The sequence below is a fragment of the Puma concolor genome, chromosome C2, assembly GCF_028749965.1.
Source record: "Puma concolor isolate L17-30 chromosome C2, mPumCon1.1.hap2, whole genome shotgun sequence".
NCBI lineage: Eukaryota > Metazoa > Chordata > Mammalia > Carnivora > Felidae > Puma > Puma concolor.
Genome location: NC_141675.1, coordinates 53,125,477 through 53,142,698, shown reverse-complemented (window position 1 = coordinate 53,142,698; position 17,222 = coordinate 53,125,477). Strand labels below are relative to the sequence as shown.

Genomic DNA, 17,222 nt, shown 5'->3' with positions numbered 1-17,222 from the left:
ATATAGGGGTGTGGAATTCAGGGGAAAGACCTGGACAAGTGATATAAATTCAGGAGCAAAGACATGCTATTTAAAAGTTCAAACTAGGCCAACCATTAGAGACTCTTTTTTTTTTAATTTTTTTTTTCAACGTTTTTTTATTTTATTTTTGGGACAGAGAGAGACAGAGCATGAACGGGGGAGGGGCAGAGAGAGAGGGAGACACAGAATCGGAAACAGGCTCCAGGCTCCGAGCCATCAGCCCAGAGCCTGACGCGGGGCTCGAACTCACGGACCGCGAGATCGTGACCTGGCTGAAGTCGGACGCTTAACCGACTGCGCCACCCAGGCGCCCCCATTAGAGACTCTTAAATACAGAGAATAAACTGAGGGTTGATGGAGGGGTGGGAGAGAGGGGAAAATGGGTGATGGGTACTGAGGAGGGCACTTGTTGGGATGAGCACTGAGTATTGTCTGTAAGTGATGAATTACAGGAATCTACCCCCAAAACCAAGAGCACACTGTACACACTGTATGTTAGCCAATTTGACAGATTATATTAAAAATAATAATAAATAAATAAAATGGTAAATAAATGCTATTGTTTGTATTAAAAAAAAAAAAGTTCAAAACTAGATAAGATCACCAAGGAGGGGTCAAAAGAAAAGAAAAGATGTCCAATAACCAAGCCCTGGGGCACTCCCACATTTACAAGTTGAGAAGACTGAGATGGAACCAGCAAAACATGCAGGAGTAGACAGTAAGGCAAGAGGGAAACTATGCAGTGTCCTGGAACCCAAGAGAAGAAATCAAGGTAAGGGGAATGTTAACTGTTTTAAATGCTGTTAATAGGTCAGACACTGAAGACAGAGAAATGAATATGTCCTCAACAATATTCTCACAGCAAATACAATAGCAAATTTCATATGGCTACTCATTTCTTTTTAATTTTTTTTAAAGTTTATTTATCTTGAGAAGGGGGGGGCAAGGCACAAGCGGGGGAGGGGCAGAGAGGGAGAGAGAAAACCCCAAGTAGGGTCCGTTCTGTCAGCAAAGAGCCCCACATAGGGCTCAAACTCACGAACCGAGAGACCCAAGATCAAGACAGGATGCTCACCCAGGTGCCCTACACATGGCTACTTCTTACAGAATGCTAGCTTATGGCATTACTCAAATGAGCAACAACGTATAAATGGGGCATAGGTATAAAACTGGAAACTTTCCTAGAATTATAGTAGAAAATAAAAGCTTCTCAAAGATAGGGATGTCACCTTAATAATCCTTTAATTCTAAAATGCTTAACACGACATGGCTTAGCAAGTACTCAATAAATATTTGTTGAAATAATGAGTTTAAAAGTAACACATTACAAATGAACATCAAAAGGGTGCTGAACTCCCAACCCCCAGTAAGAGATAAATAATAAAAATGAAAAGTCCACGGCCTGAAGGTGTAATGGTAACAGATCAAGTGTCCAAAACCAGACAAACTCAGCTCAGGCTACAGAAAAGGAGAAGTAAAGCCAGAACCTCTCTGACCATTCTGAATATGCACAAGGACAAGGGAAGTGCAAAAACACCAAAACTCCATCTACCCCAACAGCTCTGTAATGGAATCCTTTGGTCTCATGCATCTCACAAGGACCCTAAGCGCAGAAATCAGGTCAAAGCTGAGCCATTCTGGCTGAAGAAGAGGTGGCTGCTTGAGGTCTGGCTTGCTCCACCTCTTCCTCAGGTCCTCCCATTACTCCAATAACCCCCACCCTGCATCCTAGAAGCCCCTGAGATTCCTATCTAGAAACTGGGGGCTCCTCAGAATGCAGCTGGGAAAAGACTGCAGCTGAGTGGACTGCACAGAAAAGAACCTGAAGATCACTAGTAATCACACCAGTATCACAAAGATTGCATCTCACATCCTTGACAAGTTATTAGACAACAAGACCCACAAACTGCCACAGACATGTCTTGACGTGCACAAGATACATAATGAAGTACTCAGAATATCCTTGTGGATATTGTCTAAATATGGGAAACCACACTAAGTAAAATTACAAATTAAATAATATTTAGGTGTTTCTAATCAATTTGATAAAATGACTTTAAAAAATTTTTTTAATGTTTTATTTATTTCTGAGAGTGGGAGCAGGGGAGGGACAGAGGGAGAGGGGAATAGAAGATCCGAAGCAGGCTCTGCGCTGAGAGCAGCAAGCCCGGTGAGAGGCTGGAACTCACAAATCCTGAGATCATGACCTGAGCCAAGGTCAGACACTCAATCAACTGAGCCACCCAGACGCCCCTAAAATGACTTTTTTTAATGTAATAATAGTCTGTACTATCAAAGCTGTAATAAAAAGGATCCTTCCATATCCCATAAATGAGGATGTAAATATCGCTGGAAGGATAATATGAGAATATGTCCTAACAAACCCTAACAAATCCTCTAGACTCAATTGCATTCCTAGCAACCTAGTCTCAGGAAACAATCAGAGATGCAGGCAAGTTTTACGCAAAGTCACACAACAACAGCACTGTTGATAGTGGTGAAAAATTAGAACTGCATGCACAAAATCACAAAAATGTTCTACAGATTATACATACGTGTCATATACTTCATATAATGAAGCAGTACATTAAAAACTTTTTGTATACTCGATTTCTTCTTTCCTAAGAATATATTACAAGCATTTTCATGCCATTTTTGGAACCTTGGTCTTTTGAACCTTGATTTTCAATGGCAAGGATTTTTTTAAAAACCTCCATTCATAGGAGTTTATGAGGGAAAAAAAACCTAACAGGGTTTGGGACTGCCAAACACCTTATAGGTTGCACTAATAAAAGTGTAACGTTTCCCATCAAACCAAACCTGAAACACCACGAACATTTCCAGGTTTCAAATGCTGGGAAAAGTATGACCACCTGCAGTAAGCCCAGGCAGGCGGGAGCACCATGGTCAGGGAGCTGAAACCCATGTCATGTGGCTTAGACAACCACAGGAAATGAGCACGTCTGACCAAGAACTTAAGAGCTGTCTTTACAAGAAAGGTCTGGTGCAGAGTAGAGGAAATAAACATTAACTGGAGGCCAAAAGTGGGAGCAATCAGAAAAAACTTGTGGAGGCAGATTTCATCTCTACATGAGATTGAACTTTATAAAGTTAACTGAAGTAGATGAGCTGCCCTATCATACAGCGAGCTTCCAATCACTGGAAATGTGCAAGGAGAGTCTGGATGACCATATGTGAAGACTTTCATAGCAGGGATGCCAAAGGTAGGCAAAGAAATTAGATAACAAAACCTGTAAGATCCCACCCAATGCTCATATTCTTTGAACTAATGAAAACAAAATTAGTCTTTTTACACTGTTTTCTAAGTGAAATAAGGTTAGAAATGCCTTAATTAAAGGAAGGTAAATGCTATATTGTAGTCTAGAGAAATACAGAAAAAATCAATACCTAATTTATCAAGCAAAAACATACTTCATCCTGTTATTTTTAAGAGATAACTACAGGGGCACCTGGGTGGCTCAGCTGATTAAGCATCGACTTCAGCTCAGGTCATGATCTCGCAGTTTGTGAGTTTGAGCCCCCCCGGCAGGCTCTGTGCTGACAGCTCAGAGCCTGGAGCCTACTTCGGATTCTGCGTCTCTGTCTCTCTCTGCCCCTCCGCTACTTGCACTCTATCTCTCTCTCAAAAATAAATAAACATTGGGGAGCCTGGGTGGCTCAGTCCAACTTCGGCTCAGGTCATGATCTCGAGGTCCGTGAGTTCGAGCCCCCGTCGGGCTCTGTGCTGACAGCTCGGAGCCTGGAGCCTGCTTCGGATTCTGTGTCTCCCTCTCTCTATGCCCCTCCCCCACTCATGCTATGTCTCTCTCTCTCTGTCAAAAATAAATAAACATTAAAAATAAATAAACATTAAAAAAATTTTTAAGTGTTTTTTTTTAATGTTTATTTTTGAGAGAGACAGACAGAGTGTGAGTGGGGGGTGAGCAGACAGAGAGGGAGACACAGAATCCAAAGTAGGCTCCAAGCTCTGAGCTGTCAGTACAGAGCCCAACGTAGGGCTCAAACTCATGAACTGTGAGATCATGACACGGGCTGAAGTCGGATGCTTAATCGATTGAGCCACCCAAGTGCCCCTAAAAAAAAAAAAAAAAAATTTTTATGAGATAACTACAAGATTAAATCCCTTGCTTCGCATTTGGCTTCATTAGTTTGTCATACTTACAATTCTAGCCATGCTAAGTTGGAGTCCAAACACCAAGTTTAATTCTTTGCCTTTAAACCAACTCACAGCATATGTATTTTGGGCAACTGCTAAGGACTCCCCACCAATCCTAAAAATGAGGAAAGGAAGAAAAGTCACAGCTTTTACGGAAATACCACAATGAACAATCCAAGTTTAAATTTTTGATAACCCTGCTAATAAAAGATGGGATCTACGTTCCCACTCCTGAATCTAGGTGAGCTTGAGACGGCTTCAAGCAACGTAATATGGTGGAAATGGTGCTGTGTTCTCAAAGGTGACATCTGCCTTTTCACTCATTCACACTTGGAGGCCCTGAACCACCTGGTGTGAAGTCCAACTACCCTCAGTACGCCATGCTATAAGAAAGCCAAGCCACACAGAGAGGCCACACTTAGGCACTCCATCCAGCAGTGCTAGTCTTCAGGTCATACCAATGCCAGAACTAGACATATAAGTCAACAAGATTTCAGATGGTTCCAGCCCCCAACTTTACATGAAAGTTTCTAGCTGAGGCTCCAGACATCAGGTGCACAGACAAGCCATCTATGCTGTATCCTGCCCAAACTCCTGATCCACAACGTTCACAAGCACATTGTAATTGCTGTATGACACTGGTAAATTTGGGGGAATGTGGTGTGCTGCAATAACAACCATGACCTGTAATAAAATATCCACCTATGCTATATAAAATGTCTAAGTGGGAAGAGTGGTTCATACTTTGTGGAAACACAAAAATTCATTTTTCAGGCAAATCGCTTCCATATTCGACATTTTCCTATTTCCTGGGTTTTAACTTTCCCTTCTGTAAGTTCTACATATTGACCACGCCTCCTCTAGGCTTTCAGTTAGGAGATTCTCCTCCATATCCTAATACTGAACCCTTCTCGCTCTGTCCTAATCCAAAATTTTCCCTCTCTCTTCTACTAATCCAAATCCTATACTGATGCCAAAACATACTTCATGTCTGAGGCCATTTCTGACCACATTTCCATCTCTGAATCCCTTTCTTTTTTTATATACATTTTGTTTCCTTCTCTCTCACTTAGAGCACTTTGTCTACATATGGAATTGCCACATCAGTCTACATGTCTCCAGTACTTCTAAAAGCTTAAATAAGTTATGTCATTTGCATCCTCAGGGCAGGAAGCCCAAGGCTGGACTCAGAATGGAGTTACTGAACAGACACTGAAACTCATGAAGAATAATCAATCTATTGGTATTTTGCCCATTCAAGCCTCTTTAACAGGTTTCAAAAGGACCTGCACATTACCCACTAAGAAACAGCAAAATCACCAACCTACAAATTGATGGTCTATACTTTTCTAAATGAGGTTTAAATCAGTCTTCAATACAACAAAAAACAAAACACTCAGCAAAAATATCATTTCTAGAGAACTATTTAATATTCAAGCCCCAGAGTTAACAATGACCACTCAAAATTGTTGCTTAGTTTAAAGGAAGAGTAACACAATAAACAGTCTTGTGTATATGTAGTTAGATTTCGAGGATTTGAGGTAATTCTCCAGAAGAGACAATAATAGATTTTTTCAATCTTCAATAAATTGATAGGTGAACACTAAAACTATAATATATTAGAATGAATGAAATTACATATAACTTACCCAAACACAAACCTTCCAAATTCCATCAGCCAAAAAGCATTAAATATTCCACCCAGAGCAAAAACTACCTATAACGTAGAATATAACGTAGAATCAATGAAAAAGTGAATTTCAAGTATTCAAGAGAAATAAGTAACTTACAATGAATAACAACTTCTATAATGGGTTTAACATCCCTTCTCAGTAAATACGTGAAATTTAGATATTAATGTTCCTCTAGCTCAAGGCTTAAAATTGACCATGTATTATGCCACATGAGCATTTCTGCACCCTGCTTAATTAAGCCAGGCATTCAATAAACACATTTTTGCTGGTAGAATTAGACAAGAAGTCACTGTTAAATAAATAACAATGAATGTTTTGGATTTTCTTACCTGTCCAATGCAAACAAAGCAGCTAAAAATAATGGTGCCCCATCTGTTAGAGACAGAGAGAAAGAGAATGAATTAAGAGTATGTCACCAAGTCCTTCAGTAATAATTCACTTCAGTTTTCTTTACCCCCATACATTTCCTCCAAGGAAAGAAAAACAAAGTGCTGGTCTGCCTCTTAAGTCAGCAGCTTTCCCAGCTAAATACTAATCTACAGAAGTCTTGACTTCTAAGGAGATTCCAGAAGTTTTAGCAATGGCATATGTTAGTTTAAACCATTTTCATCTCTTAAACAAACAAAACTTGTTACATAATCTTTAAGAAGTTCCCAGGGTTCCCACTTAAAAATGGACATTCTTGGGGCGCCTGGGTGGCACAGTCGGTTAAGCGTCCGACTTCAGCCAGGTCACGATCTCGCGGTCCGTGAGTTCGAGCCCCGCATCGGGCTCTGGGCTGATGGCTCAGAGCCTGGAGCCTGTTTCCGATTCTGTGTCTCCCTCTCTCTCTGCCCCTCCCCCGTTCATGCTCTGTCTCTCTCTGTTCCAAAAATAAATAAACGTTGAAAAAAAAAATTTAAAAAAAAATGGACATTCTTTACAAAATTACTATCAACAGTTTAGAATTTATTCCAAGATTAAGTAATTTTAAGTGGTTACAATTCCTGATAACTAAAACTATTTTTAACTTGTTTCCTGTTTGTGTTTTGTTTTGTTTTGTTCTTTTAGTATAGTTTGACCCAGTGTTATATGACTTTCAGGTATACAACACAGTGATTTCACAAGTTTATACATATGCTATGTTCACCACAAATATAGCTACCATCTGTCACCATACATCGCTATTACAATACCATTGCCTATATACCCTATGGTGTGCCTTTTATTCCTGTAACTTATTCCTTCCATAATTAGAAGCCTTTATCTCCCACTCCCTTTAACCATTGTGGCCAACCCTCCATCCCCCTCCCCTCTGGCAACTATCAGTTTATTTTCTGTTTAGGTAAGATTTTGCTTTTTTTTTTTGTTTATTTATTTGTCAGGTTTTTTTCTAGATTCCACGAGAGAAATCATATGGTATTTGTCCTTCTCTGTCTGATTTATTCCACTTAGTATAACTATTTTTAAAAGGACAAATATCAGCTAAGTTAATACAATTACAAATCAGCCTACTTACACATTCTACACTTTGAATATCTGATTAATGTTTCCCCAGAGTAATAAAACACCAGTATTATAACAGTCCCTAAAGATCCTATGAGGAAATCATACTTCTGAAACTCAAGTCCTCTCAATCTACTGAATGTTCTCTAGCACTGGAAAACTTGCTATGGTCCCAATGCAATTCATGGTCCCTCATCAACCTTGACCAAGCAAAGTCTTCATCATAATAAGTAGAATCTGTCCCCCTGAAGTTTCATGCTAATTCCATCCCTTTACCAAGCAAAATAAATTTAATTTCTCCTTTATACTTAATCTTTCAAAATTTTTAAGTCCCCAAGTCTAAACACTTTTAGTCTCTTCAATCCTTTCCCATCAGATATGATTGGAAGATCCTTCATCATTTTCCACTCTGCCTCCTGAAAATATTCCCAGACTACATCCCCCTTAAAGTCTCCACTAACAATACATACATAATCCTAAGGATGAAAAGTGACAAAGCTTATTATGTTATTCCTTCCTCAGCCACAGAAGTGGCCACAAAAATTTCAATGCCCAAAGGCAGAAAGAGAAAATATCACTGGGACTCGGAGAGGCAAATACTACGTATGAGGCAAATACTACGTATGAGCCAAATGCCATACATGTATCTCTTTCAATCCTCATAACCACCCTGTAAAGCAGGAATTATTACCCATACTTTACCAATGAAGAACCTAAAGCTCAGGAAGCCAGGACAGCTCACAATAAGAGGTTGAGCAAGTGGCAGCAATGGGATTCAGACCTTGGTTTGCCTGGTCCCAAGTGAGGACATAATTTACACTTTTAGATAACTGAGTTACCATATTCCATTAGTAGCATTACTAGTCCCAACCTTAACTGAAATACCAACCAAATTTCAAAAGTCAATTCCAGGGACATAAAAAAAAAAAAAAATCATAAAATCACAGTCGGTACAGAATTTTATTCATTTCTTCCTAGAAATATTTTAACTAGTTCTGTGTTTTCCTAATAATATTTTACCCACAGGTGAGATGTTTTTCAAGCTTACCGTATTCCAAATACTCGGTCTATCAAAAAGCCACCAAAAAAACACAAAACTACATTGGGCCAAGAATACCAGGCATACAGCAGCATGAATCTTGTGGTATTCACCTGCATATCCTATATGAAAAGAAAATAAAACTATTTTTTTCCAAACAGTTAAGTTTAGCAACAAATCAAAACATTATTTTTGTGTAGGGCAGGCGTTTCTTAATCATTCGTAGTCACTAACTGCTTTGAGAAGCTCATGTCTGCTACGGCCCCTGCCTCAGAAAAAATGGTCACACGTGGGCTCCCTGGGAACTTCCTGGGTCCACATGCCTTTTCAGAGGCTTCATGGTGTCCAGGGTCAATTAGATCCATTACTGGGACCACCTCCCTCTGCATTTGCCTGTATCTTCTACACTCTTATTCCCATGATACTATCTGCATTGGTGCCCCCCACCAACACATGGAAAAAAATTATCTTAACCTATCCATACCCCTTCCAACTAACTTCTACCTTCTTTCCCTTTCGTTCTAGAATGTGAGGGGCAAATCTATTTCTTGCTGTCCAAAGACAGAAATCTAAATACACAAGAAAATAGGGGCTCCTGGGTGGCTCAGTCGGTTAAATGCCTGATTCTTGGTTTCAGCAGAGGTCATTATCTCACAGTTTGTGAATTTAAGCCCCATATCAGGCTCTGTGCTGACAACGTGGAGCCTGCTTGGGATTCTCTCTCTCCCCTTCTCTCTGCCCCTCCCCTGCTCTCCCTCTCTCAAAATAAATAAGTAAATTTTTAAAAATTAAATACACAAGAAAAGGGAAATATCAAATGTGTTTTTAAAAAACCAGACTAAAAATACTGACATGCAGAATCCTCTGCAATCAGCATCCACATTTAAAAAATGAAAGAACCAGGCGCCTGGGTGGCTTGGTCAGTTAAGTGTCCGACTTCGTTTCAGCTGGGGTCATGATCTCACGGTTTGTGAGTTCCAGACCCACATCGGCCTCTGTGATGACAGGATGGAGCCTACTTGGGATTCTCTCTCCTTCTCTCTCTGCCCCTCCCCTGCTCTCTTTCTCTCTCAAAATAAATAAATTTTTTTAAAAATACATGAAAGAACAGGGGCACCTGGGTGGCTCAGTTGGCTAAGCATCCAACTTCAGCTCAGATCATGATCTCACAGCTCATGAGTTCCAGCCCCATGTCAGGCTCTGTGCTGACAGCTCAGAGCCTGGAGCCTGCTTCAGATTCTGTATCTCCCTCTCTCTCTCTGCCTCCCCCCACTCTGTCTCTCTCTTTCTCAAAAATAAATGTTAAAGAAAAAAATTTTTAAATGAAAGAACAATAACAAAGACATATTTAAGAAAGTAAAAAGTTATTGCTACCAAATCATTTGCCATTCAGATGATTATGCAACTGGAAAGTGAAATGCAAACAAAAATCTGCTAATACTTTTTGGCATTTCTATGGAAATAGCACTTAATTATTTATTTAAAGTGTAAAACAATATCAAGCGACAAGTGCTATAAATGAAGTCTTTGTGGCCACTCATTCCAACTCAAGAACACTCCTTGCTACATATGGATTTGACTACAGATGTTAACATGGACTCAATGGACAATGTTTCAGACTAGGCAATCTGAGACCTGACCATGCCTCAACAACTATACTCATTCCAAAGCCAAGGAAAGAAACGAGGTGAAAAGTCAACTTACCCGTTTGACTTGAGTCTGAAGAGCAGCAGGATTATCATAGCAAAAATAGCTGCCTAGAATAAAAAACAACAAATGTTTCATAGGTGATAATACTGCCCATACAGAAGTTTCAAGCTGCAAATACTACTCAAATGGTGATTTTCAATGTTTATATGAGGGGCTTAAGGATTAACACGGTGGACCACTTCCTTTCCACTAATATTTTTTAAGTTGTAGCCAAACAATGCAGAGAAAACATGCCAAAACATTTACAAATTACTTATGTGCATATATAGCAAATATTGGGACCTTAGATTAAGAAGTTAATCAACAACTAATTGTTCTTCCATTTTACTATTATCATGCTCCATGTCTATTTTTTTTAGCATTTTCATGAAGCAGCTATATTTTCCATATTTAAAGCTACCAAAACACACACACAGTATCTAACAAACATCCTCAGCAGTTTCCTAATAATGCTACCTGAGTTCACCACTTACCATGAGAGCACAGGAATGGAGTTTAACTACTCTGTTTGTTTGAAGTAAGAATCTAACTCTGCAAACAGAATACCCAAGATCAAATAATTTAGTGAATACAGCACCAGGATTGAAGAAGAAACAGAGTTCTAAAACATTAAATTAAAACATGATGATAATGTCTGTATGGATATGAAAGAAGTGTAGAGAGGTTTGATATACATGCACTCAGATTTAAAGTAATATACCTAGGGGCATCTGGGTGGCTCAGTCGGTTAAGCATCTGACTCTTGATTTCAGCTCAGGTCATGATCTCACGGTTCTTGAGTTTAAGCACCGCACCCAGCTCTGTGCTGGTGGTGTGGAGCCTGCTTGGGATTCTCTCTCTCCCATCTTTCTCTCCCTACCTCTACCCCACTTACTCTTTCAAAATAAATAAACTTAAAAAATAAAAATAAAGTAATATAACTAACAGATTTTTAATGGGATACAAGATAATACTGAGTTCACTTCTTCACTTTCTAGAAGTACATATTAGAAGCTACCAGTTCAAAAGAAAGCAAATTATCAGTATAAAGATATGAATCTGGCTTCTGAAACCAGGCAGTTAACCATAATTTACCAAAAATAATCTGTCTACTTGAGTGGGGCAATTCTAAGTGTTTTGTATTGTTCTTCTTTTTGGTTTCTAAACCCAGCAAGTTGTGATTCCTGCTTTAACTGCGATAAAGGATACCAGTGTCATGCTTTAAAGCTTTGATGGGCACCATCTTTCCACAAAGTGTGGGGAGAGGGGTGAACAGCGTTACAAGGAAACTAAGGCCAAACCATCCTTCATGCCTGTTTACTATTCCAGCAGCAGCATTAAGCTATCCACCATAATAATGTTCTAAACCTGTCAATGACACCAGTTTTAGCCAATCCCTCCGCAAAACACATTATTACTTCCGTATCAAGCTGACATCAGAATGCTACGGAATACATCAGTTGCTGGAATACAAGATGTTTTAAAAATTATCTTAAGAAACTGCTTTCAGAGTCTTCAGATTTCGTAACTGAAACCAAATACCGCCAAGACTACCACACACACAAATCTACTCCAGTACATTCACTAGTGGCAGAGCGGAAGAGTAACCACACATCTACTCACTGAAGCTATCACCCAGACACACTCCTACGTTACCCAAAGACTGTGAGAAACAAACAATAGACTGCTAACGTATTATTTATTTAAAAGGCGGGTGGTGGGTGCTTACGGGTGGGTAAATCTTTTTGAATCCCTTCTTAACAAAAAGTATAACGACAGAAGCTTGGGCGACATAGGGATTCCTTCACATCTATGGCCGCAGGAGGCGAGCTGCTAGCCTCTGGGACTTCTTGCAAAGCAAAAGAGTGGGTCAAAACTCGCCCAGCTCAGTCCCCTGACTCCCACCAGCTAGATGCCGAAGAGCTGGCAACATCCACAGGCCTGAATTCGGTTGCGAACGGGGGGAGGGAGGGGCGCGAAAGGAAGCCAGAAGCTGCGCTGAGGCCGTGTGGCGGCTGTCAGCTCAGGGCGGATCTCCGGGCTCCGAGTGAAAATCGGAAATTTGTTGATTATCAGCCCCACCCTACCCAGCCAGTGGCTCACCGAAGCCTAGGAAGCACATCAGCAACAGCACCAAAAGCCGGTGCGCCAGGCGACTGGGGTCGCAAAGGGCCGGCAGCGCCCGGGGGACAGCGGGGACGGCCGAAGCACCTCTGCCAGCCTCACTGGGGCTGCCTTCCAGCAGCGCCCGCGCTTCCTCATCGTCCTCTCCCATGGAACCGGGGAAATATCGACGCTAGAGTGGTAACTCCGAGATAAAGCTCCGCGGCCAAAAGCCCAGTGAAGAATGTGCTCACTGCGACAGCTCACGTGACACCGCGGCAGGTCACGTGGAGCTACGCTCACGTGAGCCGCCCTGATCACATGGTGGGCAGAACTGGCCTGGTAGGAAACGAAGAGGTGGGGTTTTCGCCGCTCCTTTTCCCCGGGGGAGCTGTGTGAGGTGCTCAGCTCCGGCCTTCTACCACAGGCAGCGCTCTTTTTGTTTCCTGCCCTGCTGTTGTTGCAGACTCTGCGCAGCTCCACCGGGAGATAGTGCGGGACTTGCATCCAGTTCGATGCCAGGCTCCTCCTGCGTGATCGGATGTGGGCTGGAGACACGAAAAGAGGAGCCGCCCTTCTCGCAGCATTGCTTTCCGCAGCCACTTTGGCTGCTCTTAATACTCACATACTTGATTGAGCGCCTAATGATGTGCCGTGACATGCCAGGTACTGGGAATACAAAATGTAATGAGACAAGCTCTTGGACCTCAAGGTGTTTACGGTTTAGTTGGAGATAGTGCCAAATACTGGTACTTTAAAAAACTAGAGGAATGGATGAATGTGATGAGAACAGTGGCTGAAATAAGCCCTGAATTTTGTTGAAATGCCCAGGAAGGGCATTTGGGAAAGGAGAACAGGTGCACAGTTTAACTAGTTTTGGAGAAAGTGGCCATAGGGGGAGTGGGAAAATGCTGAAGCTACTTGAAGGTGGTGTCTAAACTAGTATTGGTAAAAATGAGCCAGTAGTGCTGCCGGTTCCAGGGAATGGGTTACTGGGAGGTAAGGGATGGGCAGGAGGGATAATAACGTTGCAAAAGTGAAACAGAACTAGGTGTGTGTGTGTGTGTGTGTGTGTGTGTGTGTGTGCGCGCGCGCGCGCGCGTGTGCGTGTGAGAGAGAGAGTGTGTGTGTTACTTTGGGATTAAGGGAGAAGGAACTCAAGAGAAGGGACACTGAACCTGTTGCATGAAGAGCCATGCAAAGTTTTCTAGCAGAATAGCAAGGATACAAGATTGGTGTTTTTAAAAAATCAACCTGGCAACATCACTCAGTCTTAACCCCCGCCCCCTTTTTGCATGTCTCCAGGCTTTGCAAAAAGAATTTTGAGGATGACAATCCTAGAGGTATAGTTACAGTGAGGATTACTAGGTATTAGGAAGATTAGAAAGAGGTGGCAAGGGCCTACAATGGGGACATACGGATAGAGCAAAGAAGACAGAATAAGTATTTAGGAGGTGAAATCGGGATGACTTTGTGAATAATAGCATATGAGGTCTGAAAGAAAGGAAGGACTGGAGAATGTCTCCTGCATATCCAGCATAGGCCCCAAATAGAGATCCAAAGTAAGAAGAGAAGAGAGTGAAGGAGAGTATCATAGGAGATAGATCCGTTTGGAACTTGTTGCCTTGGAGATAGCTGTACATGAGGCCTCCACTTAACACCTCCCAGTCTCTCTTCAGTTCCAAAAAACGAGCCCCCAGTCTAATGAAACTGTCTTGCCAAGATGACTAACAGCTCTCATCTTCCCAACTACAGTGGTCAATTCTCTGTCCTCATCTCACTTGACTTCTCAGCATCCGTTGATGCAGTTGGCACTCTCCTTCTTTGACACTACATTTGCCTTGTTTTCCTACTAGTCCACCGGGCTCTCATTTGCTGTTTCATTTGTCACCTCCTCTTCTTCAGCTTGAATTCTAAATTTTCGAGTGCTCCAAGACTCAGTCCTGGGCTCTCTTTCTCTCATCCAATCCCATAGCTTGAAAGATCATCACTATCTCTGTGCTGGTCATTAAGTAGCCATCACTGTGTATGGCTATTTAGCATTTGAAGTGTGGCTATCTAATTAAGATGTACTGTACCTGTAAAATACACACCAGACTTCCAAAACTTAGTATGAAAAAATATATATATCTTGTTAATTTTTATACTGATTACATGTTGAAATGATAACAGACATATATTGGGTCAAATAATACAATTTTACCTTTTTTAATATGACTGCTAGAAAATTTTAAATTATGTATGTTGTTTACACACATATATGTATACGGAGAGAGAGAGAGGAAATGTGGTAAAATGTTAACATTTAGGGGATCTTGGTTCCAGATATATGGAAATTCTTTGTATTAGTGTTACAAGTTTTCTGAGTCATATTACTGTATGACCTTTTACTAGTCAAGTAATTTGACTTACTTTATAATTATCAAGTGATGGAAAAATAAGAATGAGGGCATAGACACAGTTGGACTGGCCAGCCATTTTCATTGGTGTGGGGATGGCTGCAGTCTTCAGAGTAAAGTTAGCCCCACAGAAAGAAGAGAGGATAGAGTTTTCTCAAAATCTTAAGGTCCAGATTCAGCCTTCACATGCCTTTACTTCTTACCACTCCTCCAGAGGGCTGTGTGGTTCAGAATATTCCTCTTACATCCATCTTATGTGGAAGCCAAGCTGGAAATCCCATAGTCCCTTTCAGTGCCTTCTTTCCCTCACAGTGTGAGTTTCTAATGTGGGACAAGAGTGAAGAGTGTCTAGTTCTGCTTGGGAGCCCAAAAGCAGTAATAAGTGAGCTTGATCTCTTAACCCCCCCTGTTAAAGTATTTACAGCAAAAAGCAAAAGCAACACCATATACAAAGACTAAGAAAGGGATACAAAATCACATCAACTGCCGTATCAGCTTCATTATATTCTATGTGGAAGATGTGTAAATGAAAGCTTTGGAAGTCTGGTAAAAAATAACTACATTGATTTAAACCATGGGACTAAGTAGCATAAGATAAAATTGCTCTTATATTTTAGAGCTGAATTGGCAAAACTACTGGCCCAGATAATGGGGAGGCACCCACTAGGAGGTCTGGGGGAGCCTTGGCTAATTCATCTACTAATCATTCTTTAGCTGCTTCCTTTAGCTTTTTGGGTTTTTTTGTTGTTTTTTAGGGTATTTGGGGGCATTACCATTTGTGGTCTGAGAATCTGTGTCTCCCACACATTTTGGTACCTGCCTTTGACTGTCTCCAGTGTAGAGAAAGCTCTTCCTCACCTTTCAACTCTGGGACTCCGGTATTGCTGTTTTTCATTCATTAACATTTCTCTCAGCAATGGATTGCAAAGAAGTCCATTCCCAATATCTACTTCCTTTGTCCAGAATAAAAAAGTTGAAATGATGTTCTTCCTTAAGCATGATTTTAAAAGTTGATTGAAATAGAAATGATTTTTCAGTGAGAAAAGATACACGGTATGTGACGTGGACTCATTGCACATTTCTGCACCTTAATTTTTCCATCAGTAAAAATCATGTTTGTGCCCTGCATACTTTATTTGAATGTCAAGGTGACTGTGAGAATTTTAAGCATGTTAACGTCTTCATATGGAAAAAATATGAATGACAATGAGCAGTAAATACTAATCTTAATGTTTTTTAGATACAGAGTCTTGCATTTAAAATAATTAAAGCCTAGGGGTGCCTGGATGGCCCAGTCGATTAAGCCTCCCACTCTGGATTTTGGCTAAGGTCATGATCTCACAGTTGGTGAGATCAAGCCTCGCATCGAGCTCTGTGCTGGCAGCGTGGAGCCTGCTTGGGGTTCTTTCTCCCCCTCTCTCTGCCCCTCCTTCATTTGTGCACACATGTGCGTGCTCTCTCTCTCTCTCAAAATAAATATTTTAAAAATAATAATAAAATCATAAAATAACCAAAGCCAAACAGTAGTCTTCATGGATCTGACCCTCTGTGGTCAAACTTTTTTAAAAGATCTGAAAGCATGCTTACATGCTCAATAAATAATGTTTTTGGGGGGTTTTTTTTTTGTTTTTTTTTTTAATTTTTTTTTTAATGTTTATTCATTTTTTGAGAGAGATACAGAGCGTGAGCAGGGGAGGGGCAGAGAGAGAGGGAGACACAGAATCCAAAGTGGGCTCCAGGCTCTGAGCTGTCAGCACAGAGCCCGACGCGGGGCTTGAACCCACGAACCGTGAGATCATGACCTGAGCTGAAGTCGGACACTTAACCGACTGAGCCACCCAGGCGCCCCAATAATGTTTTTTATCATATAGGAGAACACCTAGAAAGTGTTTAGATTTTATTACCTCCGATGGAATAATTCTGTTGTTTTCCTCATTTGTTTATGGCAAATTTGAGTCCTGAAAGAGCAGAATACATAATTCACTGGGGCTTCAACACAAATTAGTAAGTAAACAAAAATTAAATAGTAAATTGCTATCTTGAAAGAACTGGTTAAAAAAAAAGGAGAGATTACAAAAGCTACTGTGTTAATATTTATGGCTATTCCACTGAATGAATATATTTATTACAAATATAAAAATTATAGAAATATTGGAAATATATGAGGCAATATGACAAAACAATAATAAAGAGAAATGCAATAAAGAATAACAAGAGGAAAAGATAAGAAATTAATAACAACAAAACCAGCCCCATGGAAAAACAGCATTAGAAAGTAAAGATGAGCATGCCCCTAAAGAAGCACAAGAGATTTCTTACTGGGAAAATTAGAAAATGGAAAGGAGAGAGCTCTTACGCTAAGAGGTCAGAGCCACTGACCCTCAGATCCCAGTGTGACTGTTAGAGCTGCATGTGCATGAGTGTGAAGTGTTAAGAGTAAATATATGTTTCTATTCACATGAAGACCCTCAATTGGGTACATTCTTATTATGTTTTGAAAACTAATTAAAGAGAAGGGACCTCCCCTTAAGATACGAAATTCGTAAGTATGTCAGGATGAAGAGGAGAAAGGCTGGCATATTGGGAACACAGATAGGTACCATGCCCAAGATGAG

General features: G+C 40.7%; 1 protein-coding gene across 2 annotated transcripts in view; it reads right to left on the bottom strand.

The window, feature by feature from the left end:
- Positions 1-12,496, bottom strand: part of MFSD1 (major facilitator superfamily domain containing 1) — a 30,854-nt gene extending 18,358 nt beyond the window's left edge. For both annotated transcript variants that reach the window (XM_086674601.1, XM_025913156.2), the window contains exons 1-6: positions 12,209-12,496; positions 10,121-10,173; positions 8,426-8,538; positions 6,222-6,264; positions 5,848-5,915; positions 4,205-4,313 (exon numbers count right to left, since the gene is read on the bottom strand). In XM_086674601.1, coding sequence (XP_086530727.1) covers positions 4,205-4,313; positions 5,848-5,915; positions 6,222-6,264; positions 8,426-8,538; positions 10,121-10,173; positions 12,209-12,380 — 558 coding nt within the window. In that variant the 5' untranslated portion in view covers positions 12,381-12,496. The remainder of the gene's footprint in view (positions 1-4,204; positions 4,314-5,847; positions 5,916-6,221; positions 6,265-8,425; positions 8,539-10,120; positions 10,174-12,208) is intronic.
- Positions 12,497-17,222: the final 4,726 nt, after the last annotated feature.